Here is a 27,927-nt window from a genome sequence, read left to right on the forward strand (position 1 = left end):
TTTGTATTAAAAGTAGCTTTTATGATGAAACAGGTAACAAACATGCTTTATACTGATCAATCTTTACCAATGTTAATATTAAGCTTCATTAACTCCCTCCTACAGAGAAGGTAACAGTCTCAAACAAAACTACCTATCTCAAAGATACATAACAATCTCAAGTACACACTGTAAAATAAATAAACACCATTCATAAAGCTTGTCATTAGAGAATTATACAAATAGTCAGAAGGTGTTCATATTGATGTCTTCCTGTATCAAGCTGTGCTGTGGATTCAGAAATCTTACAGAGCTTTTGCACTCTAAGTGTGCAAGCACTCACAGAAAGTAATTACCAGGCAATCATGTTCTAAAAGGTTTTTAACATAATTTTCCAATATTTTTAGCTGCTAAAGCACTAATAAACAGCATATAATTCCCATATTCTGTATCTAGTAAACATTCTTGACTGCTATGGCAGAACGGTCCTCCAATTCCCAAAAATTTACATTTAATTTGAGGAAATAGAAAAGTTTGTTGTTTTGGTTTTGGTTTTGTTTTCCCATACTAACGTGCAACAGGTAGAACATGTGACTTCTTAGGAAACTTTTAAGTTGTCTTCAGCTATCAGGCTCTAAAACACTTTACAGCTCTCTAAACTTTTCCTTGTTTTCAGCTTTAATTTTATATGATTCAGTGCATAGCTGGGCTATATTAATAGCAGTTCATCACGTACAGTAAGGTCAAGTAACATTATCTCTGTTTTGGAAATGAACAATTTAAAACTCTTACAAAAATGGTATAGAACTGTATCTGAAAATTTCTTCAGTTTAAATTGCTCTTTGTTAATCTACTAAGGACAATTAAGAGAACATCCATTTTTTTTCTGTCAATTTCTGAGAAAATGTGAATACATGCAAGTCAAAACTACCATTATGCAGATAAAACGATCCTCTTTCATGAAGATAACCAATAAATGACAACCGCCAATAAATAAGTCTATTTGGAAATTCTAGAGAATTCTCTTGCTAAACAAGTTAGTCTTTTTTCTTTTCCATAATGTCTTTCTGTTTAAGCTCTCCATCTGAAAGTTCTGTGTATTTTCCATTCTTTTCCTCCTCTTGTTCTTCCTCACTGCCTTCATCTGTGAGCTCTCGATCACCACTTTCCTTTTTGGCTCCCTCATGCTCAAACACCTCTCCCTCTGTATCAGCTGTGCAGATTCCATAACACATGATGCTGATGACCCCCAGGGGTAACCCAAAGAGAAAGCATCCCAGCAGTGGTGAACTCTTGAACACAGACTGTTGAAATAGAAAGTAAAAACCACTTTCAGTGAATATACAAAGTTACTGCATTACTTCTCTTATCACTCTGTGTATTTATTCAAAAAACATCCAAAATTAAAATCAGTGTTTTTTTAGAGGGATCACGGAACCAACTAGGTTGGAAAAGACCTTTCAGATCATCAAGTCCAACCTATGACAAAACATCACCAACAAGAGCACAGCACCAAGTGCCACATCCAGTCTTTTATTAAACACCTTCAGGGATGGTGAGCCCCATCACATCCCTAGGCAGCCCATTCCAATGCCCAATCATCCTTTCTGTTAACAACCTCTTCCTAACGTCCAACCTAAATCTTCCCTGGCACAACTCAAGACTGTGTCCTCTCATCTTAATGGATGCGTTATTTTGATTTTTCTGCTTGTATGGTTTGGGTTTTGGGTTTTATTACTGCTGTTGCTTTCTGGGGTTTTTTATAAGGTTTGTCTGCTTTCTTCTGTAAAAATGACAAGGAGCCCTCAACTTCAGCAATTTCTACTATAAGTTCATAAAAAATGACACAAATTCAGTATTACAATATTGCATTGGGATAGCTAATATTTACATGCCAACTGCATATCCTATGCATTCTTTGAAGTTTTAGAAACAACTGTTCTAAGGGCGTTAAAATCCACTTTGAAGAAAAAAGTTTCAACTCTTAATTGTGTCTTCTTGTCAAAAATTAGTCTGCAGAAAAATTCTAGAGAGCTTACTGTTGAGGAGTAGCTTAATGGCACAGGAAGAAGGACCAATGTTTTCAGAAACTGGTGGCTAAACACTTTACCTTCACAGAAGTTTGGAAGACACTCATTTAGAAGCAAGTGAATTTCAACTTAAATTCACAGCATAGGTTTATTTGCTTGCATAGGAGAAGAAAAGAAATGGATTTGTGTACATCTTCCCAACAAAATTTTGTTAAGCATAATTAACTTATGAGAAATATAGTAAAAATGTTTGCTTTAAAACTACACAAACAGTAGTATTTAATCCCTTACACTCTAAGTAATTAAACAAAAATGCAACATTCCTTAGAACAGTGAAGTGGTATCCAGTTTCAGGTAAGGATGTCAAAAGGGTCAAAGAAAAGACCTTGAATTCTCTCTGTTCTATCCCTTAAAATACATGTCAGGCATACAGAAAAGCAGTGAAAAATGAAGAAACTAAGATATGTTATGAATATTTATCTATCACACATGTTATTAAAAACTTTAATGAAGTTGGGTTAAACCTATACATATACCTATAATACATACACAATATATACAATAAAAACAACTCATATAAAAAATATTTTTAAAACCCTATGGAAGTGTTTGTATCCTGACTGACAAGGGCACCATCTAATTCAATGAAAAATAAAACTTACCACTATAGTAGACTTGGCATCATAGATTATTCTCTTGATTCGTTGCAGAAGTCCATCACCACCCTGTGCCTGAAATTTCAAATGGAACCATGTCAAAACTGTTGACACTTTTCAGTTATGATTCCAAAAGTTCATTCTTCAGACCTTGCAATCTTAAGTCCCTTTAGAAGGAAATGAAAAGTAATTATTCTTATATCTCATGATGCCCAGACACTCCCACTTGGCAAACTTGGACAAAGATTATTCAGCAATCTCATGAAAAGGTCTCTCACAATTGTTTTAAACAATCAGTGCCAACTTGGACAATGGGCTGACACTCTCTCCTACGATAAAGAAACACTAACAAAAACTAGCAATTGTCCCATGTAACAATGGTAGAACTGCAGAGTTCTTCTGAACTTTCCTGCATATGTGGAATATCCACTTATAGATTACGACAGCACAGTTAGAAACATCTAAGAACTAAGCAAAGAGAAGATATGAACGTGTAATAAATAAAACCTGTGTCAAGCAATGACAGGCTATACCTACACTGCCCCCTAATTCAGCAGTGTTCAAAATAACTACATGAACCAGAAGGTAGTCTTTCTGCTCAGCAGGACTGGTTTTCACCTTCCTTGGTAGCCAGAGAAACAAACTCATATTTGGAAGTCAACTCATCAGCACATGATCTGACCAAAAACCCCCCAAACAGCAAAAGAAGTCCACAAAGATGACTTGCAAAAAGTTACCTACAGAGTCTTAGAGAATAACAGTATCATCCAGGTGAATAATCCAAACTTCCCAAGGAAGAGAAGTTGGAAAGCCAGACTGCTCAGAAACTTCTCTGTGGTTCAGAAAGTCTGCATCCTATTAGTTGTTTACCAGCATACTTTGAAGACTCTCATTCCTCAAGAGCTGCACAATTTCTTGGGCAGAGAATGCAGCCAAAGTAGTGCAATTTTATGTCTACAGACACCTTAAATATAGACAGCTTAAATGAAGTCATTTTTGTATTTTTGTATTGTACAGAGATGTGAATTTAGACTGACCTTAATCACTCTAGCTGAGATACTGCAAACAAAAGATAGAAAGACCTAACTGACAATACAGCAACAAACACAAGGCATCACAAATGATTCTTCTCTAAGTAAAAAAACCCAATCAGACAGAAACCAATTACATTTGCTGTTTCAACCAGAAAGAGACATACAATTAGAGTCTAATTGATGCTGATAACTCAATGCACTTAAAAACCATTAAAAAAGCGAGAACTCAAGAATAAAGAACCATCAAGTTATAGCAATACCCCTCACACTGCAATGGAAAGCATGGCCAGTAAAGTCCTGAACAGCACATAAATCCACCTATACCATGTTCTACAAAAACCAGGCAGATTAAATAAACAGAAATAAACCCCATATGACAAATATCTTCTGCATTATTTGCCATTACCAGCCAATGACCTAAAACTGCCGGCATGAAGTAAAGTGGGATTCAGCTAACACAGGAAGCACTCAATATACAGCCAATTGGGGTTTAAACCAAAACCAGGCTTCTCCCAGGAGGCAGCCAAATTATTAACTATCAGTTGCCCTTCATGGCAAAACCTTTTTTCCCCAGAAGCACAAATGAAAGTTCTGCTCCATGACCTCTTTCCTCATCCACACAACACAGATTTCTGTTCAACTTACAGTACACTGAGGGAATAAATACCCAAAAATATCCAAGTCATCAATTCCAATTAACTTGGCTGTTTTAACAAACGACAGCTCTTTTTTAGTTTTAGAGCAGAGAGGAGTAAGCTTGTGTCCATTTCTAACATCCAAAGCAAGTATAATACTGGCTTTTTGACTCTGAAGTTGTAATTCCTCCAGCTATTTGATTTATTAATTTTCCACCCAAAAGAAAAGGTGCAGTTCAATTAAGCACTATCATTAAAAATTTTAAACAAATGCATTTAATGCAAACCAGGAGATGAATAAAAATCTCTCCATTTATAACTGCACCAGCAAAAAGAATATCAAAAGAAGCTGTCTACCATTATGCTATAAACAAAAGAAAGCTTGCTTTGTACAACATGTAAGAGCATGACTGCAGAATTTACAATCACATATTCAGTGACAGCACCCAAGACAGTAAGACAGGACAGGAATATTAAACACACACATAAATATCAGAGTAACAAATTTTTTTCCTTATTTTAGCATCTAAGGAAATAAACATTAACCAATATATTCCAAGCCACTATGAAGACTTACTTCAGCTGTACCATCCAGGATATTGTTAATAAATTGAACCATGTCTTCTGTGCTCTCAATGTGCCTATGTGGTAGAAAATATTGCTGATTGGAGGTATTCAATACAACAATAGTAGGGATTGTCAAGTCACTGGAAACATAAAAGAGACAGTTTATCTATTTAAACAACTACCATATAAAATATTCCAATTCAAGTAATCCCTACATCATTTCAAAAGGTAATCTATTAATCTTCATATGTGCTCTTTGTAGAAATTCTTTAAAAACAAGAAAGCAAGAGAAAAGGTATGGTATAGCATGGTATGGACATGAATGGTATGGGCGCATTTCTCACTAATATTGTTTTCCTTCACATCTCTGTCAGTGACACTATTGAAGCTTACAGCATTTTACATACCCAAAGCAACAGAAAATCAGGTACCTTATGACTTTGCAAATAGTAAGAGATCACAAATAGCAGCCTTGTATACAAAATACATTAAGTATTTAAGTTAACAAAGGCAGAAGTGTAACTCAAAAATTTAATCCCACACAATCATTGTCTAAATGATCACCTTTACCAATCAACATCTGCTGGTCCAGTTGAAAGAAGAAACCATGCCAAGCATAGCTTTTCTACAGCTCTTTTAGATATGGTTTATGAGGAACAGAGTTTTTAAAGAATTATTACTCAGCAGTTAACTTTCATGTGCACATACATCACAAGCGGAAAGAAGAAAATGTTAGACATTATCTCTGGCCACAAACCAGTTTAATCTCCTGCTTGCTTTAGCACTAAATTCAAAATAAGATCAGGTTAAGAAATTTTAATACTGCAAAAGTACACTGTTCAAAAAGAAAGATTTAAATATATTACACAAGTTTAAGATCTCCTGTAGTCTTTATCAATTTTCTATAATTCTGTCAGTAATGAATTCAAGTATTTCCTCCACAGCAGAAGCAATGCAAACCTCCTTTTTCTACCTTTTTACCCTTGTCTAATGTGCCCCATCCATTTGCATGTACTACATGTAAAATTGATGATGATTTCAGTCTTATCTGTGGCTATCAATTCATAGTAAGTTATTTAATGAAAATACTGGTTATTTATTCAAGATGTCCATTCTTCTTCGGAGTCACTGAAATTATCCTAAATTTTCTCTCACATTTTAGGTGGGGCTTTTGGTTTTGATTTAAATTCAAATGCAAACCTAAAAGTGAAAAAGTTTATTAATATATGCCAATTTTCTGAACTTCTAGAAAGCTGAATGCTTAAAGATTTAAGGTGCAGATTCTCTTTCCAGTACTGAAGCTGAAATCATGGTGACACCCCAAAAACTGTAAGGGCAATTACAGGGATAGAAAAATAATGCCATCCTTTAAATGAAACTTTAGAAAAAAAACCCAAATAACACCACTTTGTACACCAAGGCAATCTGCAACATAAGAGTCAATAAATACAACATTTCACCTTGAAATTTTTATTCACTTCTTACTAGGGACAAAAAAGAAATCTAAGTAGAAGGCACTCAAACCAAGTCACTGCTTTTGCAAGCATCTGGTAACAAGTTCCCAATTCCTGCCAAAATATGTCCTTCCAGCAAAACAGAACAAGTTTTATTAATTAGATGCAGTGCTTCTGTTGCATTTAACAGTCTGATAACTGATGTTCTTGGAATTGGGTAGAGCAGCTGAAAGGTAACCTCCATGTACAGATTCTTTATGCTATACAGAAGTTCACAAAAGCACATTTAATGTGTTACTTTCAAGAGCAGAGGAGAGTTCTACATAGCTGACAGTGATATTACACACCTTAGCTTATAAAAAGCTGCATCTTTGCTTTCAGTAAAATACTGAAATGCATTTTTAAGTAAAATTTTAGGCAAAATTATGTATTTTAATTAAAATACATAATATTCTGATTTCTTCTTTTGTGCATGGTTGCAAATGTACCATTTCTAATCCAACAAAAGCATGTTCATATACTGCTGAAAAGACAGAAGAATTATAATGTCTACTAATGGAGTAACAGTCAAGTTCATAAATGTACTTTTTGCAAGGTCTTAGTCTATCTCCAGAAATCATATAATATTTTGTCCTTTGTAAAGAAATCAGAATTTGTTCCTATGTGCATCTAGCACAGTAAAAAGTGTTTTGTGATACATTTCTCATTATTCCAATTTTTTCTCTTTCTACTTGCTGCCACCTGGTGACACACTGAAGCAGCTGCAATACTTTTTTTTTTAAACTCGAATTATTCATGTAGCCACCTGAAGAGCCACTGCTTTGAACATTATTTGCTGCATTCTTTTGCAAATTCCTACTCATGCTTGAAAGGTATACACTGGGTTTAGAAAATACTTAAAAGCCGGTGAGTACTTGAACCAGAACTTTTCATATACTACAAATAATAAAATCAGGCATTTTGCAGATTCAGTGAAACAAACCAGCTGAACAGACCTTGCCACTAGATCACTACCACTCCAAGTGGCAGTTCTGTCTTTTTTCCCTTAATTTCCTTCCTCCAGGTATCTCATCTCCCTTCCCTGCTTCTCTGCACATCTGTGCTGATACTCAACAGAGTAGAAGGGAATAACATTCACATTGTTGAATCAGCAAAGTAACTTCCCTACTTGCTCAGACAAAAACCAGACACTTTTCTGACAGATAAACAGGATGAAAGAGCTCAGCAGACAGACATAAGAGCCTGCACAGGAGAAGCAATTAAGGAAGTGAGGGAGGTCTCACTTTTGGCAATTATAAAGCACTAGTTCAATCAAATCACATAATTTTTATGGAGAGAATTGTTTTTAAAGCAGGAGTTAATCTACAGACATTCTAGAGAAATACAGACCTTGTGCTTTTGGGTCCATATGAAGCTTCTAGAATCTTTAAGGATCATGAACACATGCTTAATTAATGTTTTGATCCCCGAGAGATGGATTTGGAAAACTTACAGAATTATAATACTGACTCCTGGTTTTCCTGTCTTTCAGACCTCCAAAGGCCAGAGGAGAAGAAGTAGTGAACTACAAATGCCAAGCAACTCAACTCTCTAATTATGCATGTTTTAGAAAAGGATCATAGTAAGGGCAACTGTCAAGCATCTTGTTAAACCATTTATATATTTCAAAATACACCATGTGCATATCAAGTGCAGACAGCATCTTCCACGTATTCTATGCTTCTCTGCTGAAGTGCATTTCTATGCATGTCATAAAGATACACCAAGAATGAAAGCCTCACAACTCTAACAGTAATTTAACAAAGTAGACCTAAAAGATAAGCTTTGTTAATCAGCATTATCAGTAAGCTAAACATCTAACATTAAATTATGTATTTATATAATTTAATTTAACAATTAATTAATACTACAGTACAGGTTGAATTCTGATGACAGTGGTTTTTTTTAAGTCATGAAAGCCAAGAACTTTCTGTAAGATTATTATCAATTAAATACATTTGGTAACAAATACAACTGAAGAAAGAATATTCAAATAAGAATTTACTTACTCCATTAATAAACTATTAATGTAATCATTTCCATCCATATGGCCAAACTGGAAATCCCTGAAAGAGAAGCAGTTACAAATAAAATTATGAAAAAGAAAACGCAATAGTGGGTTTCAGCAGAAGTTCTCCATTAATATTTTTCCTATAACTGAAAATGAGAGCACACACTCAGGAATGTAATTCAAAAAAAGTGATGATCTAGAACACAGCATTATCAAACACAGTCAGTTAATGAAATGGTCCTATTAAATATCAGTATAAAAATATAAAAGCACACACTGTAACATTTTTCACTTAGGAAAAAAAAGTGACTGCTGTCTTAGAAAGATTAATGCAGAAGAAGTATTAAAACATCCGAGTCCCATGTGTGTCCCAGAGTCCCTACCTGTGAAAGTGATCCCGATAATCTCTGGCAACTTCCTGAATAATAGACTTTAATCTGAAAGGAAAAAAATTGGCATGGATATCCAAGATAAATTCCTTCTAAATACAAACAATAAACATTGAGATTTCCCCAGTAAGCAGCAACTCATACCTCATCATCAAAAAGGACTATAAAAAAACACCTTGTTCATCTTGCTTAGTTCCTAAACGTTGAAAATAGCATGCACAGTACTTGAACAGAATTTTTTTAGTCTGTATATGCACCCAGAATGGGATGAGGGAAGGTCTTGTTCCTCTCAGCCTCTTTGGCAAACTCCAACCCCAGCAAAAACATCCCTTTGTTTAAAGTTCCACGGACAACTAATACATAAGCATCACAAGCTTAATTTTCAATGTGAGTGAACTGAAGTACAGTCATTTGTTTAAACTCACTGAGTTCATCTCAAAGTCATCTGAACTCAAGCACTTTTGTCTTTGTTTAAAAGGTGACACAACAGCTTTTAAAAGCTATGAGATCACCATTTGCTCCTGTGATCCCATTAACAAGTGGCAAAAAAGTGATACAGGAACTCCCACCATCTCAGTGAACTCACATGAGCTTCAACCAAGCCACAAATTAAGTAAAATTAGTACACTAAGTCAGAACATTTACAAGTTGAACCCACTCATTTAACCTATATTTCTCAATATTTAAGCAACTTCCAAACTTCCCTATGTCATACCAGCACACTTCTCCCATAGTGTCACCAATACTTAATTCTGTACCTGGTATGTTCCACTGAAGAGTTTTTATCATCAATGACTGCAATAGCCACAAGTTTTCCTAAAATAAGGAATAAAATTCTTGAAACCATTTACAAAGAAACACACATTCTCCAATGGGAAATATGTCAACTTAGAAGATCAGGTACTCTCCAGGGACAGGAATTAATGTTTAAGTATAAAAAAGCCTCAGAGCCAAAGAGCCTCTTCAAGCTGACCAAGCTGTGGTCTTAAAGCTACACAAAATAAATTAAGATGGAGCTCAATGCCACACCACTACCACTTCATGAAAAGCCTATCTATACAAAGAAGTCAAAAGGGAGAAAATGCAGATAAAAATTAATTTCCTACTCAAGCTGCATATTTACATATACCTAAATATGAGGCTATGGAGACCTGTATTATATAGCACCAATTACAAACTGATTATAAGTGACTAAATCACTATTGTATAGATTTAATAACAATTATTTTTCATATTGTTGTGAGCATTAGAAAAAAAATTGGAAAATTTACTGGCATAGCCCAGAATTCATGATATCAGAAACAAAATTTAGTTCAGAGCCCTCTGTCAGAGAAGCTTAAATGTCAACACCAGAATATACCAACCTCTTCAAGATTTACTTGGTGAAGCTTTTCTGATTAAAACAAAAAAAATCTCCAAACCCAAAGAGTAGTATGGTCAATCAGATATAAAAGTATGTTTAAAAAGCTGCCCAAAGTTTCTCCAGATCAAGCCCTTGCAGCTAGGAAAGCAGAGTTGTTAACAGTGCAGTCAGTCATCAGATTAACCCAAGGCTCCAGAGGGCTGATTTTTCATTTCTCTCCAGATGCCACAATTCACTCAAAACCCTCCCCCATCAAGACCATCAATTGCTCAGCTCCTACCTATCACCATGCCACAGGAAGCATTCCCCTCAAAAATAAAAAGTCACTCTTGTTCAAGTAATACTAAAGGGTTTTAAGGGCAAAATTTATGATTTTTTCCCGTATTTCCTTGTGAAAAAGCAGTAGCTTCTCCCTATTCCACTTCTTCCATACATCAATTCTCATTTTTTCCCCATTTCTTTCCACCCTAAGATGAAGCCTAACAAATACACCAGTAGACAACTAATGACCTTTTAGACTATAAAAGATTATGTAAATAAATTCCAGGTACTATGTGTTAATACATAACGCTCTTTAAAGTAAATAATGGCTTCTCCAGTGTATTAATAAAGTTTTGGGTTTTGTTGGGTTTTTTCAGTTATTTGAGGAACTGTTAGTCAAAAATGTAACAGGAAGAAATACATTATATTTAAACAACTCACAACAGCATTTCTGTAAATAACGATTCAAAATGTAGGTGTATCAATATTAGCTTTATAAACATGTAAGAACATAGATACTTCATATTCTTTAAAACCTGAAAGAACTCAGTGTTGATTGAATCTAAGTATTTTGAAATGGAATACAGATGATAAGATGTCCTGGCCTGGAAAAATCAACAATTAAAGAGTATTTCTACTGGTACCTCAGTGTGTATACACCTTAAGAACAGTACAAGTCATGTGTCTTTTCCAGAGGTCACCTGGCTGCAAAATTTTCATCTGACCTGCAGAACTTTTGCTAAAGGAAAGCTGAAGTTTTCTGGGAAAAGTCCACTTCAACACATGTTCCTCTCCCTTTCTTGCCACATCTATTTCAAAGATATCTAAACCCCCTAGACACAACATATCTGGGCAATCTAAATTTGATACTTCTAAATCTAGTTTTAAAATTCCCTGTATTCCAAGAGGTAATATGAAACTTATGCAAAATTTAAGGTGCTCTTAAATTAAATTAAATTAATGACTTTAATTTAATAATCACAATCCTACTTGTGATTATCACAGGATTAGACACACTAACTTCTATGTTGTGAGGAATGGACTAGTGTAGACTGTGCTTGAAACCTCTAGTCACAGGTCAGTCCAACATCAACAAAAGATTGCCACTATCTACTCTAATCTGATATTAATTTCTAAAGTTTAAAAACATGTTCTTAGTATTCTTTTGACTTTTCTTACTGTTTAGTACATAGTGTCAAATGGTTTAGCAGCAGCATCTTACCTGTATCTCCAAGTTCATACAGTGTAAAGCCATCGACATGAAGGTAGCCTTGAAATCTTTCTCGGTTTATCCAGGATGACAAATCACCATCTTCATACTCTAACATTAAAAAAAAAAGGATTAATTTTTTTAAGAAATGGGCCATCAGATTTACTATTTCAGTACTATTGAGACAATCACTTATTTTTTTCCATTTTTCCTTTTACCTTTGTTACATCAATTATCACACTTCTACAGGCATTTCAAGTTTTAAAACTTCTAAAGCTATTTTCAATCACTGAACAAAAAAGCATATTGTAGAAAAGCAAGAAAAGTTGATTTGATAATTTTATTTTCCAAATCAAGGATTGGAAACGATACTATATTAGAAGCTAACTGTGATTCAGTGCAGAAAGTAACAGGTTTAAACCCTGCTTTTAAAGGGGTGTGTGTACATGACTTGTCAAGTAGACATACAAAAATACAGAAAGCAGTATTTGTGATAGTCCTTAAATGAAACAGAAACATGAAAAAAAAGCAGATGCATTAAACAGCACTGTGAATGTAAATGAACAAATAATCATGTATGACTGACAAACTACTGAAGGCTAGTTTAAGATCCTAGATGTGTTAACCTATTAAGAATTAAATTCTAATACATACCATCAATTAGATCTAAACCACAAGTAAAAAGTAAAACATATATACATATATGCTGCACTTCATGTGAAAAAATGCACAATAAATAATTTGTCTTAAATCCAATTATAAAGACTGAAGTATCAATAATTTCAGGTTAACAATTATCTGCTGTGAGGTAGCAGCAAGCACTTCCAAGCACAACACATCCCATGGATCTGCATCCATTTCCCCTACTACAGAGAAGGAAAAAGCCCAAACAAAAACAAGACAAAGGTCAGAGCAATGAAGTGCATTTTGCTATAACTTTTTCCTTATAGCAAGGTCTTCATATTTCTGCCAGTTTTAACAGTTGCACATAAAACTTTATCCAGCCTCTTAAAATGCGTCTTCATTATCTGACTTCCAATAATATTTCTGGTACATTATGAAAAAGTAAAATTTTTACAAAGTAAATTAAAGGCCTGAATTATTACAGTTTTTGTATTTGTTTTAGAAGGTGTGGAAAAAGCAAGCAGGCCACAGAGCAAAAGAAGTGTTTCTCTGACGAGCTTTCCTTCTCCCGAACAGCTAAAAGAGATCAAAAGAATTAAATGCAAATCATGGAGGCTGTAGAGTGAATTTTTATTTGGAAACAACAAACTCAAGAGGAAGACAAGTACATCCATTCTATAAGGTCACAAAGAATACTACTTATCCTAAGAAATTAAACCTGCAGAATGATCTCTGAGTGATGTCCTTCCAACTTAAAGTGGAAACTTGCATTTGAAACAATCTGAATCAAGAGGAGATGCTTTTGAAAGTAAGTGGTGTGCCTACAAGCCCAGGCTATGCAATGTAACTGAGTATGTGTATGTGCTTCTAACATGCCTGATGGTACAGTCTGAGCACAATATAATACTTTTATATGGATGTGCACACATATACACAGATATACTTTTACAGCAGTGGCAGGTGTACGGGCCTTATGTACTGCATATACACACTGTAGAAATAGCAATGCTATAAAACACTACTAGTTTCAGGTGGCCTTTCTACAGCTTATACACACTGAACAAATGAGGTAGTCTATGTATATGGTGAATTTGTACAGTGAGGGAAGCAGTAACTTTTCTAAGTATGTTAATGCAGACAAAACTGCAATATTGGAAGCTACATCTTACTGAAAACATAAAGCAAACATCACCACTTCAACTTCAGTATTGCTTGCATTGCAAAACGCAAAATTGCAAAATTCTTTGCAATGCTAAATTCCTTGCATTTTGTTGTGGAAGAACTAGTAAATTTTATCTCTTTTCCTTCAAGAAAGAGCTGCTATTTATCCTAAAACTGAAGAATTTCCAAGTATCCCTACATACCCTTCAAAAAATCCCAACTCCTCCAGTTTCTCCATATATGCTTTAAATATCTTGTCTTAAGGTAATGTCCACTTTTACTTACCATCATAAACAAAGTAAGTTCCATCTTTGAAGACCATCACAGCAGGTAATTCAGGCAATGTCACATACTGAAAGAGTCAGGTTTTAATCAATCCATGGAAGATTAAAAGATTTTTAAGCAAAAAAAACCCCATCTGAAAACGTGTAAATGTAGTTCATGAGGAAAATCTCTAAGTATACCTAAATATTTTCTGTCTACATGTACTAAGATAAATTTATCAGCTTCTGTATATTAAAAATAATGCAACATAAATATATTTTTGAGAGGTGGATCTCACAAAGCATAAAAGAAATGTGATTTTTACTGCGATCTGCAGTAGCATGAACAGTTTATGGATTGGACATGGACTCTAGCTAGGAAATTGTAACTTGAGGGTTTTATCAATCATGCTCTCAGTTCCCAATTTGTGCTGTTGTCAGCATACCTGTCATACTGCTGCCTCCACTAAATGGACACTCAATTTTGCAGAGTAAATAGTACCACCAGTAACACGTGCCACTAAATCTGGGCTATTTCCTGTGCTTCAGACTGATGGGAATATAAAAAAGCTTCAGCACACAGGGCTGCAAACAGACCTAATTTAGACAAAAGTCTGTATTACCATGCTAAACATAGTATTTAAGATGGCCAGAAACATACTAAAAAAAAAGCTGTAAAATCTTTCTTCTTGGAACTCAAAAAAATTATACTCAGCTCATGTTTTTAGTGAACTGCCATAGAAAAAAATACTGCATCTATTTCTTACAGCTTGCTAGAATTCTAAGCTAAAATTTTAACAGCATTCTGGTTAAGAAAGAACAGCATCATAAGCTTAATTTTGATCATGTAATCTGAATCATCTGATTTATTGATGTTTTGGAAAGGTAAAGGACAGCATCATTTCCAAATGACATGCCTTCTGTCATTCTGCATTAACTTTCTTGTAAGTGAAGAAAGTTAAAAGCAGTAATTTATAAACAATATAATAGCTGATATGAACAATCAAGAAGGTAGTCCCAGATGATGCTTTGTTCTCTCACTTGCCTAAAACCTAATTTAACATCGTTGAAGGACAAATCAATCTGTGTACACCTTAAAGCTTGTGAAAGATGCTGTAAGCTTGGAACAGTATTACCTAAGGTGATGAAACAAAGCCTAACAGTGAACAGTGTAATGCAAAGGCTCATAACAACTCACAACCACAAATTTCTGAACATTTTTGCTTCTCTCCATAGAATACTGAACACCATCACTACTTCAGCTTAAATGACACTGGTGGGAAATTATCTTCTGTGGGGAAAAAAGCTCACCGCTTACATCAGTGTGATCACAGGACCTCAAAGACTTCCAGCCTTTTTTACTCTTTCCACTACACAGCTGAACAGTATTTTTCTTGCTCAGCTGGAGCTGAAGTGCAAATAGCAATATTTAAATTAAGGTATAGCTTTTGATACAAGGCTTCTGGAGAACTAACAAATACACTATTTGTAATGAGGCCAGTTCTACTCATGGTGTTGTAAAATGCAGCTGCCTAAAAAAATCCCCACAAAACAACAAACCAAATTATGCTAGTTGTTACCCCATTAATCACCAAGTGACATCAACGTCACATATAAGTAGGCATGGGGCAGACTTAGGTCTCACTTGGAGATAACAATAAATGAAAAAGTCTTTTAATTTTGTTACAACAAGTAAGCAACAATGCTTAGACTCACTACAGTAACATCAATTTTTTCCACCCTTGTGGTGAACTGTAAACAATTTCCTTATCACAGAAGCCTTAAAAAAAGCCACAAGAGAATTCTGCAGCCAGTGGACTGGACTGGCTGATGCCTGAGGCAGATTAATTTGTTGATCAGCTGTACTGTACAAGATGAAAGTAACTTACCTCTTCACTTACTTCTGATAACTAAGGAAACAGCAGTAATTCATGCTGCACACCTCCTAATTAGCTTTAAAAGTGTTTGGTGAAAAGACTGTTGGGAGCAACAAGAGTTTTGCACTGGCTAAAAATCCACGTATCTACTTTCTTGAGCAAGTTCTGTGGACCACACTGATTTCTGCTTATCCTCTGATTAATTTTATTAATATGACTGAACAGGTATTTTGGCCTTCTTCAGTCATATTAATTCAAACAAAGCGATGACAGACTGGAATTTGGGTTGCATTATTTTCCCATGTAGAGTCAAACATTACATGTTTCAGTGTAATTACCCAGATATCTACCAAAGCCAAACATACTGTAAAAAGCCACCTCTCTGCCATCAAAACAGCAAAATTACATAGATGAGGAGAAAAATGCCATTTCTGGGGAAGCAGTAGGAATGGAAACAGCTTACCTCTGGCAGCACATCTTCTGAGGCAGAAAAAAAGTATGTATAAACTATTAGTTCTGAAGCAACCTCAATGTATTTTTCCTGAAAAAATACAAACAATGTTTTTTTAATATCTGAACTTTTAGTATGTGTCAAACAAAAGCTTTGTCACATACTTTATCTTCAAAGAGCAATTTGAAAACATATTTATGGCATAAGATTGTAAAAGATAAATGTAAAAAAACCCAAGAATTTGTTACAAGCATGCACTTCAGTTTTTTGAAAGATTTTTAAAATGACTCCCTAAATAGCCAAGAGAAGTAATTTTATTTAATCAAGGTTCAAACCTTTAAAGGAGATTCACCACCAACATACACAAAAAGTACACGATGTCTCTTTTGCACATGCTCAAACATATGCTGGCTAGGAAGTGGCCTGATGAGAGGTCTGGAAAGGGAAACAAAGACATAGAAAAATCTCAGTTTGTGCAACCTGCAAAACCCAAACACATAAAAATTCACAAGAAAATGTCATACAGTTTTTTGTAATGTTTTTCAAAAAATAAATTCCAACATTTAGAAAATTAATTTAGTTTTTTCTATTTATTACTAAAAGAATTATTATTATTATATTTTATACTAAAAGAAAAAAAGAACATTCCCTCCCACCCCGCTCCCCAACCAAGTAACATATTAGGTTCATCAAACAGGACACTTAAAATATGAAATTCAGATCTTAATACAAAATGCTGCTACGATGTAAACATGCATGCCTTTTACTGGTGACAGAATCACAGACTGGCCAAGACTGGAAGGGACCTTAAAGATCATCTGGTCCAACCCTGCCACCCTGAGCAGGGACATCTTTCACCAGACCAGGCTGCTCAGTGCCCCACCCAAACTGGCCTTGAACACTTGCACAGATGGGGCATCCAAAACTTCTCTGTGCAACTGGTTCCAGTGTCTTGCCACCCTCACAGTAGAGAATTTCTTCCTAATATTTTTTCTAAACCTATCCTCTTTCTGTTGAAAATCATTTCCCCTTATCCTGTCAGTACAGACCTTGATAAAAACTGTCTTTCTTAGGAGATGTCTTTATACAGTGGAAGGCCACAGTAAAGTCTCCATCATTTGAGAGAGAAAATTCTGAATGTAAGCACAACACCCAGAAAATGTGGCCTTAGAAATAAATAATCTTAACTTAGCACCAGTCTCCCGTGCAGCCACACATATAGTACATTGTGGATGTTATGTTATAGTTTTTAATTTCAATATCTTGCTCTTTTTAAGTAAGTCTTGGCCCACCTCAAAGTCCCACATAAGTCTGAAGTCAGCAGAACCGGTCTCTGAGAAGAGTATACTTACCCTGCCACTCTATTAGCAAATTCAATTATATCATCTTTGGTTCTAGGTCCTCTGTAGTTGTAGGCCAAATCACCTTTCAAGCTAGACAGACAAAAAAAAGAACAGAAAAGCAATCATCTAAACTACATCTGTACATACAAGATTTCTCAACCTTCATGTTTACAGTCAGTGATAAGCCAAAGAAGTGGTCAATAAAATATAAAACTCAATAATGCAATACAATGGTATTATGGAATAAAAGCTTATTTACACAGTATCTGATTCACTGATTTGTTGAAATACTTAAAATCCTTTCACAATTCTTTCTTCTAGTGCACAGTGCTCACTTTGTAAGCATACAGATAATTCAGAACACTTAGAACACATAGAACACTTGTTTATGACCATATTAAAAAGCCTCCCTAAAATGATCAAACACCCCACACGCAAACCAAACCCAACCCACTCAACATCTATACTACTCAGGGATTAGTCCTAGTAAAAGGAAAGCATATACACTTCTTAAATGATTTTTATAATTGAAATGTATCAAATGATCTGCAAAACCTTTCAAATTTATGTATTATGCTTCAGTGAAGTGTTGGTCAGGTTTCTATATAATATAATACATATATATACATATATGTATTATAATACATATATGTATACATACATATACATATATATACATATATATACATATAATACATATATATAATGCATACATATATACATAATATATATAATACAGGTTAAAGTATTCTGTTGAGAGGGGATGTAGCATGCTTGCATTAGCAAAGTATCCAAGTCAGTTTTACTAATTCTGACAGGCTTTCTTTAAATCCATAGAGATTTAGGAAATTCAGAGGAATTTTCAATTCCTCTATATGGCATGAAAATTTTCATCCTTAAAGATTATCAAGCTGAACATCTCTGCTTCCTTTTTTGAGAAAACTAACTTGACAAGACTTATTATCATCTATTAGGAATTCTGTTTGCTTAAAGAATAACCCGCTAAAATCCCCAGTATGTCCACAGTAAAAAGTACTCAGAACCACTGAATCTTTATTTAACGTGACATTATACTGGACTATACATTACATGGGTTTGAAACTTCTAAATGGACAGGGCTATTTTTAATTTTTTGTCATGAAATCATTGATAGGAATTCAATAGGAAGGATCGACTTACAGCTTAATGGTTGGATAGCCTCGCACTCCAAATTCAGATGCAATACCTGAAAGAAATGAGTTCATGCCAAAGTGAACCAAGACTTTTTTCTCTCCTACCTTAATCTTTAAACATGTTTTACTATTCAAGCCACAAAAACAAATGAAAAAAATACCACTTAGTTTAAAATGGATTACTTTACTTGCTTACAAGGAAAAGCTTGTTGTTATTAAGCTATATCATTAAATTTTAGACTTCTTTCAGAGGTGCTGCAGGGTGCCAGGATAGCCTCCCAATTCATGTGCCACAACTCAAATGTCATGAGAAATCCTCTAGACAGACATGCTTGGTCTGCTTTCACCAAAAGTAGCATGCAGTGAACATGCACATACAATTGACAGAAAATTTAGAGGCAAAAATTAGGCATTGAGGATGAAGAGCTGTAAATACTAATGCTTGAAAGAAATGGCTAACGAGAAGTGCAGAATCATACTGCAGTTATTACAAAACGTTTTTAAATCATATTCCACACAAGTAAATGTCTACTATCATTGAACCTTACCAGAAGCAGGTGCTTTCTAATCAGATACTTACCTGATGTTTACTGAAGTGATTAAAAATACAATAACTGCAGAACTTTTTTCCTCACCTCAGATCTTTTTAAAAACTTATCTTGCTTCTACCAATTGGAGGAGTATAATTTGCAACCACCCTTCCACTTGTGGACATAGCAACAGCCACCTTCAACTATACTTTCCACCAAATTCAGTTTTTTCCAAAAGTTAAACTACACAGTCTCAAAAAAGGATTAAATAAGTCTAAAATTGTGGCAATACTTGTGCAACTCCCTGTTGTGTAACAATCCCCGCACTCAGAAAGCACCTAGAATCAATGCTTGTTACAAAATCATTCTGAAGCTACAAAAACACGCCACAGCAAGCAGATGTTGGATGCCTTGTGTGCAAAGAGTTTAGAAATTGACCCCAAGGTTGTTCACCTAGATCGAGTGCAAGTACCTTATTGCACAGCACTACAAATAAAGCCAGCAGCTCACCTACAGGCATCTAATCAAAGACAACTGTTCTAAGAAATACACATGAGGATCAATTTGATTCTGATCCTTTTCTCTTACAGCTCTACTACAATAAATTAAAATGTGTATTAGAGCACTTAATCACAAGAGCTGTCAACAGTTTATTTCTCCTTGTACAGCTCTTGTGTGCGCTTAGGAGAATGAGAAGAGAAAACTTTTAATAATTTTTTAAACATTCCAGCCATGGGAATTACCAAAATTCTCTCATCTTCATGGAAATTACTTACTTACATCACCTCTACTTCTTGATATCAGGAATACTAGTATTGATATAGTACAGGCAAACAGCAGCAATTGTGCCAGCCCTAGATGTGATGTATTTGTACTCTGCTCACACACAGCGGACTCCTGAGGCCAAACACCTTGAAAATTAAACTGATACCACAGCAGGTGACTGCTCTGTTGATGCAAGAGCTGTATCCTCATTCCACAGAGCCACCAGAGGTAACATTTACTGGATGATTTATATGTTCACCTGTGATCTCAGCTCTCTGACAACAAGCTTCCCAAAGTTCAGCTCTTTCATACTCCTTCATATTCCTATGCAGAGCAAACCACTCACGTTCCTTCCTAGTGACATGTACACATTGCAGCTGCATTTCCTACTGATGTTTTCAAGACTGAATTACTTTGATTTCAGAGAATCTTTAGACTGCAATGGTATTAAGCTGAGTTGAGTTTTTTGTATTCAGATGTAAAATTTCCTCTTTCAAAATGAGAGCAAAAAACTATTTTAAAAGATTTATCAGACACTATGAAACCGGTAGCAAATCTGAGAAGAAAAACTTTTCCAGGGCACAAAGGAACTCTTGCAGCTTTTAGTGATTTTTATATAAGTAAAAATTAATTATATATCAAAAACATAGTACCAATTCTGTTCTGGGTATAAACCCCGAGATTTCAGTAACAGGATGACAAATACAAATATTTCAGGGTAAGACTTTATACAATTTATATGATTTAGAATTTTATATACATGACTGGAAAGTTAGAGAACCATGAAATGTATTCCCAGTTTTGAAGTTACCTGGTTGCACCAACTTGAAACTTCTAGTTCTCCAGACTTACTTTTCCATAGAAAATAATATCTTTAAGATGAAACATGAAGTCATATTTATTTGGTTTTATAGAAAAAGATATATACAATAAATTGGTCTTTGAGGCAAAATGATTTTAATCTCAAAAGACCAAACTCTCCCATATCTAAGCACAGGAAAAACTGGAATACCACTGAGAAAAATATTCTGCATAACATTTTAGGCAAATACAGCAAACCTGAATAATCAGGTTGAATGAATATTAACTAAAAACGCTACAGGTATTTACAAAATTTTACTACATGTAGATCTCACTTGGGCCCTACTCCTCCCTATACCTACTCTTTTAAGTATCCTCCTGGTTCACCATAGATTTAAGCAAATTGACAATAAAGAAGCACACAAACACAAAGGAAGTACTGTTAAGCATTCAACAATCCTCTCACGTCTACCCAAACCACTTCTCTGAGCAGCGAAGGTTTGCGGTTTTCTCTGAAAAGGTCGATACATATGAAAGGCATCAGCAAACAAAAAAGCACTGAAAGCACTAAATTTAGTTCTTTGAGAAGACATTTACAGAGAAACATGGGAAGAAATCAGCTGAGCAGTGATCAGTGATGCAATGAATTCAGTTACTTCAGCAGGCTTTGTGAAAGAGTTTCAGGACCGATTACCTGAAATGAGTAAGAGCAAGAGCACGGGCACTCCTCCAGCAGTAACAGAAGGAACCTAAAACTGGATGCTCTCCAGAGACACACCACACAAAAGTGCTTATATAACAGTACTCTAAGAGGCATATCAAAAGCAGATCTTTGAGAAGCTTTTACTTTCCATTTGTCAGGAAGAATTCCCTACTCAAGCAGAAACAAATGCGCATATAAAAAGCACACACTACAGCAAGTTGTCACTTTTGGAAGGAAAAATAATCAGGAAATTTTTTTACAATTACTGTTTGTGTATTTGTGCTATGACACAGAAGAACAACTACAAGAAAAAAAATTTGTTTCAAAACAGAGGCTGTGATGAAATTACCCCTAAACAAACCATACTTACTAGAAAAGGAAGTTGCATCCATCTTCCCAACTTTTACTGGAGAACCCATGTTTCTCATTTCTATGCCCACTTCATTCCACACAGGCTCCAGTTTCTTACAGTGGCCACACCAAGGTGCATAAAACTGAGAAGCAAATACATTCCACAAAAAAAAAAAAAAAATTAGTAGAAATTGATTCTACAATTAACCCTCAAATTATTAGCAAGACTTATTTTCCAGTCATGGTACTCTTTATGTCTTAATTAAATTGCAAGTTACAAGGTTAGCATGACAAGCAGCATTTATGATTTAGTCCTACTTTTAACATGAATGCACAAGTTTGAAAAGAATACATTAAACTGCTGCACTACTATATGATTTCTTATTTAGGAACAGACTGCATGATAACATTTTTTTTGAAAGTTAAAAGATCATATAAACAATCTATTCAGAAATATGAATTTGTCAACAGGCAGAAGATATCAATGTTTCCGTATAACAAGATAAGGTCACAATTGAACAAAAGCTGGATTTTGTTTTGCTATACACTGCTGATAACTCTGAAGTAGCTCATATAGTTTTTCCCACTCAAAAAATCCCTAATCTGAGTAACAGAATTTTGAGAATTACAGTACATATTTGGGTGAGAAAAGAAATGTTACCTCATTCACGAGCAAACTCAATCTTTTTAAAAACTCTTTGTCCCTGAAATAAGGGCCACTGAGTCCTTCCAAACAATTTAGAAAAGTAACAGGGGTCTCATATATTTGGTCTTTCAGTGCTAACAGAAGTCTAGAACACAAATCAGCTGATATATTTAATGAAAGGAACTATAAAAATTTTCAACAGAGGTTATCACCTCCTGAGTGTGTTAGGTAATCTGCTTTCCTTTGTAAAGGACTGCAAAACATAGACTGAAGCCTATTCAGCAGTCTATTCAGCCTATTCCTGGCTCACCCTGAACAGCAGACAGATTGCTTATCTATCCTGTCAGAATCACTGTCATGAAGCTTTTCTGCATCATGTACAAACAATTTTCCAAGCAATGAAGCAGCCTGACTACAGTGTGTAGCACCGTGCATTCTGTCTTTTGATTTCCACCAGCAGAACTTCCCATTTTTCTGAGATACTCACATCTACAAGCCAAATATCATCTTTACGGTTTTCTTTAAACCTGGAAAGGGGAATGAAAGCAATAAATTATGTTTCTGAATATAAAATATGTGTATATATATGCATATAAAATATGCATGTATGAAACAGAAAAACTCTACTCTCTAGGTTAATATAAAGGCATAGATAAAAGATTTCGGGTTTGTTTCTTTCTTTGAGGGTGGAGAAACAGAGGAGACGCTTATTTTTTAGTGTAATATTGCCCCTGTCCCTGACACTACACATACAGCTGTGCCAATTAGGTTTCTCTAACTATTTCCTAAGAAAAAAAAAAACCCAAAACAACAAAACAGAAAAACAGCAAGAAATAAGGACACACACCAAAACACACAGAAGATATTTGACTAGTATGTGGAATCTAGTGGGAAGAAGTATTTTTCAATTGCCTTAGTTATATTAAATATATTTGGTTTTTTGGTTAATATCTATTAAATATATTTATATATATTAAATGTATTTGGTTGTATTTTTATATACCAACTAATACAGACTCTTTGAGTATTGGCTTAAACTGTTAATCTTAGCTTTACTAAATGTAAACTAAATTATCTTTAATATTAACATGCAAAGCAATTTTAATTCAACCTCCTTTAAAATTCTACTATAGGCGTGTCAGTTTACAGTTCTATTAAAGTTGCACACAACCAAGAAATCAAGTTAATGGAATAAAAATGATCAAGTTATTGATAAAACCCAGAGATAAAGGGGTGCTACTGAATTTTCTTAATGCTAGACAAATGGCATTTAAATTAACTGGCTGGTTTTATTAACTGTTAATCTGTCACTGAATTCTAAAATCTCTAATACAAAACTAAGCTTGATAAATCAAAGTTCTTTGGTATCTCCCAAAATGCTGCTTACACATTTCACTGTTGTCACTACAACATCATATGAATTACTGCATTAGTTGACTAGTTCTGTGTGGAGAATTAAATTAGCTGGAACTTTAACCTGAGGTTTATTTTTCTACAAGACAGACTTTGTAAGTGACTAGGACTGGGACTAAAGTCACACACTATGGCATACATGGTACAACATTTCAACTGCACCACTCTTCTTGCAAAATGAGATATTTACATACAATTATGCATAAGCGTGGACCTATGATCCAATTAATACAAGTTATAGCTCAACTTGTCAGTTCCCAATATGCAGCACGCCTATAAATGGCCCATCAGCAGTAGGCAGAATTTATTATATTTCATTTAAAGATGAATCTGTAACACTCCATAATGGTCTTGAAGAAATACAACTGCTGATAATTGGCTTGCTGTTTGACAGAAATAATTCAGAAATCATGAATACAATCTAATTATAGCGTTGAGTGTTTGAAACTCAGAATTGCAGCATTTCACTGGTAAATTCCAGCCTATTTTATTGATGGCATACCAAGGCTGCTGTGCCTGTACATCAGCAGGAAAGGTATTTGCAGACTATGATACAGAACTGCTAAAGGAAAGCAACATTTTTAAGTCACAAAATTGCTTAGTTGACAACCTCACTAAAAATTTACTTCACCACCCCAAGCACTATAGAGCTAATGAAAGAACCACTAAGGGGCCAGCATCTCCTGAGAAGTCTAACAGAGCTACAGCTAACTTCCAATAACAATTCCAAATAATTGGCTATGATGCAAGAGGCAGAAAGCAGTTACTGAATCATAAGATCCTAGGCTGTGCTTCAATTTAGCACATCACTTTTTCTTTGCATAAGAAGAATTTACAATTAAATGTTCTCCTTCCTCTGCTACAGTACAACTCTTATGGCAAATTGTAAAGAGCATTAAAGTACTGAGAAGGTAGACTGCTACCTTGCCAGCACACAGAAAGAAAAGAGAGCAAGAATGAAACATCTGGAGGCTGAGCTTTCCAACAGAGTTTAATATTGTATAAAAAATACTGTACTTTTTATAGTAATGAAAAATTTCAACATTCTTCTAATCAACTTCCACAGAAACTAAAATCTGAAGTATAACAAGACCCTATCAAAACAAAACCCTATCACTCTAGTTTTGCCAACATCAATGATTAAATTAACAGACAATACTAAGGAAGTTCATTTTCACACTGCTGAAATTTCTCGACAATTTCACCAGAAATCTCTCTACAAATGAGCAGTGAAGCACTTTCTGAAGATGCTGTTTCTAGGCCCTATAAATAAGCTTTCCAGGCACAAAATTTCAGTGTCTCTTCTAACTGTTCTGTGCAAGCCTCTGTCAGCTGACAGAAACACAATCACACTGATAGGAAGACGGCATAAATGTTGCACATTCTTGAATCAAAATTATTTGTCTCAAACCAATACATCTTCCCAGCTACATGATCAAATGTTCTCTCAGCCCCCACTTAATCATGAACAATTAAAAGAAACCAGCATGAAGCAAAACTGAACACTGAGGTCACAATTCCAAGGGCCTTCAAACAACCCACTACTCTATCTCTTCCTTGCTTCCCCTTTGCACCATTTCTGATGCTTCTGATCCTGGTTTGAGCCACCCCACAGACAGAAAAACACTTCCTTTTTAATTTAGGTTACTTATCTGCTTCATTATGCCACTAGAACAAGTCCACACCCATCACAGTATGAGCACTGACCTGAGGCAGCAGATCTGCTATCAGAGCAGCACAAGCCAAGAGGAACCACAGCTCATTTTATGCACCCCTCCCACAGCCCAGCTGGGCACTTCTGTCTGCTCTGCTCCTTGTTTTCCTAAATCCTGAAAGCTTAGGAAAGGGACCTGCACCTTGTACTAGTCCCCATTGTTTACAACCACTAAAATTCCAAAGAACACAAAGCTTCCAGCAACAGCAGAATGTCCATAATGTTTTGGCATCTATAAAATGGAAAACTTGAAACTTCAGCAGTCACGGCTCCCCGGCTTGGAGCAAAATTAAACTAAAATTTAAACTGTTCAAAATAAATTTGATTTTCACTTAAATTTGTTGTCCTGACCTCTGTCACTACTTGCCAGCTACCTACGAAACACTCAAAAAAACCCCCACAAAACCTGCCTGAACAATTCTTCAATTCTTATTCTGAATGGAAATACATTCATCTATATAGTTCTGTAACTGAAAAATTCAAGTGTTCCTAAATAAGATTTCCTTTTATCAGTTACTTTAAAAAGTTATATGACAACAGAATCGTGATTCTTCATTCCAGAACAGCAAATATATTTAAACATACACATGTGGAAACATGATACAGGAACATGATGTAGGAGCACAGATAGGCTAAGTGAATGCATCTTCAGTCCGTGAATATACGAGCATGTTTTAAAAACAAGCTTTGAAAATCAAGTCCAAACAGTTCCCATGCTTCAGTTGTTGTTTCAGAAGACCAGAGACACTGCTGTGTCTCTCCTGAGAACTTCTTCCATATGTTCCCATCCCCTCACCCATAAAATCACTACATCTCACCTGATCTTATGATTAACAAGCAGTATTGTGAAAATGTGAGTGGTTTCCTGACAGTTTAGCTCTTTGATGCAATTTATTGTGGACTGAAACCTCATGAAAACATCACCTCTAACTGGCTGAATTTATCCCAAAGCAGTCATCTAATGCCAACTTCTCCTCCCTACCAGTCACACCTTCTCTTTCAAGTCCAACAATCATGCTGCACTTTGTAGCACTTGATATCAACCTGATAATCTGACCAAAAAAACCCCCCAAAAAACATTTGGGTAATTTTCATGGGAAACAGCAACTATGTAGCTACCAAACTGCTACAGCAAACCAGTACACCAACAGTGACACTACACAGCCAAGCTCATGGCAGGACCAGCCACTTCAACTCCTGCACAGTCTTGGGACTAATTCTGTTATAAAGGCACATTTTTACACAAATATTACTGGCACTTCAAGCAGCCATGAACTGGTCCTGCAGCCTCTTTCTCTCTTTTTGTTTCTGGCCACGCATGAACACACTTAGACTCATTTTCCAAACCCCTCATGGCAGCCAGGCTGCAAACTCTAATGAAGAACTTGGTTAAATGTAGTCAGCTTTTACCTGGGGCAAGCACCAACACACCAATGTATTTACCCTTCCAGAAAGAAAGAACAAGCAAGGAAGCCTAAGAACACTTCTGGCAAAACCTAGAGTAACAGCTTTAAAGAAGAAAAATTAAAATGTTCCTCAGCTTCATTAATTGAATCTCCTCAATAGGTGACACTGAGGAGAGACCTCATGGGAGTGTACAACCTCCTCAGGGGAGGAAGCAGAGGAGCAGTATCTGATCTCTCTGGTGGCCAGTGGCATGACTCCAGGGAGCAGCATGAGGCTGTGCTGGTGAGGTTTAGGTTGGATATCAGGAAAACGTTTTACACCCATCCAGTGCTTAGGCTCTGCAACAGGCTCCCCAGGGAAATGGCCACAGCACCAAGCCCGACAGGGCTCAGGAAGGGTTTGGACAACACTCTCAGGCACATGGTGTGACTTTCTGGGAGTCCTGTGCAGGAACAGGAATTGTACTCCAGTGATCCTTTTGGGCCCCTTCCAACAGAGAATATTCTATGATATCTCAGGCCACAACCTCTCTGTCCTTCCTGCTACAAAAATCACAGTATTTTCCAGTGTAGCTTTCCCGACAAGAACACCACGCACAAAGTCGGGGGTCATGTTCCCCACAAGATGACAAACAATATCTTGGCAATTAGGCAAGACACCCCAATACTTACGACTCATCTAGATCCTCCACGAAACCCGCACCTGAGGCCACGACATGTGCAACCACTGCGAGGGGAAGGAAAAGGGTTCCGTGAGTGATGTCCGAACCAACCCGGGGTGCTCACCCACGCCAGCTCACAGCATCCCTTCCCTCCTGCCCCCACCTGCGCTTCCCTACACTGTTGCCTGCCCAAGCGCTGCCCGCCGCCCAGCCCCGCCGCTGCTCCCCGCTGTGCCCTGCAGCCCAGCCCGGTGGAGCCGGCACCGCCCGCCCGTCACCTGCCGCCCAGAGGAGGCAGCGCGGCCGCCCGCCCAGCGCCGCTGCCATGTTGACAGAGCCGCGGCACGGCCGGAAGGGGAAGCGCCGACCTCTCGCCACGGCGCAGGCGCGGAGGGAGGCGCGGGCGGCGGGGCGACC

At 36.1% G+C, this 27,927-nt stretch overlaps 1 protein-coding gene across 1 annotated transcript; it reads right to left on the reverse strand.

The window, feature by feature from the left end:
- Positions 1-27,856, reverse strand: TMX3 (thioredoxin related transmembrane protein 3). The gene is made up of 16 exons (XM_054284637.1): positions 27,789-27,856; positions 27,521-27,575; positions 22,803-22,842; positions 21,689-21,812; positions 18,527-18,572; positions 17,357-17,437; positions 16,340-16,439; positions 16,017-16,094; positions 13,699-13,765; positions 11,641-11,739; positions 9,553-9,610; positions 8,789-8,842; positions 8,404-8,460; positions 4,912-5,041; positions 2,672-2,740; positions 1-1,283 (listed from the first exon to the last, which is right to left on the reverse strand). The coding sequence occupies exons 1-16, from the start codon at positions 27,835-27,837 to the stop codon at positions 1,017-1,019; spliced, it is 1,374 nt and encodes a 457-aa protein (XP_054140612.1). The 5' UTR covers positions 27,838-27,856; the 3' UTR covers positions 1-1,016.
- Positions 27,857-27,927: the final 71 nt, after the last annotated feature.

This window comes from Melozone crissalis, unplaced genomic scaffold, assembly GCF_028551555.1.
Source record: "Melozone crissalis strain CALT ecotype California unplaced genomic scaffold, PUWL_Pcris_2 ptg000042l_1, whole genome shotgun sequence".
NCBI lineage: Eukaryota > Metazoa > Chordata > Aves > Passeriformes > Passerellidae > Melozone > Melozone crissalis.

What these genes read in the sequence shown, in the direction of transcription:
- TMX3 (XM_054284637.1), bottom strand. Translation starts at nt 27,837, where the DNA reads ATGGCAGCGGCGCTGGGCGGGCGGCCGCGCTGCCTCCTCTGGGCGGCA. An exon ending in TCTTCAGTGGAACATACCAG is followed by an intron (nt 8,843 to 9,552) that starts GTACAGAATTAA and finishes TTTTCCTTTCAG; the next exon opens with ATTAAAGTCTATTATTCAGG. An exon ending in ATTAATAGTTTATTAATGGA is followed by an intron (nt 5,042 to 8,403) that starts GTAAGTAAATTC and finishes TTATGTTTCCAG; the next exon opens with TGACTTGACAATCCCTACTA.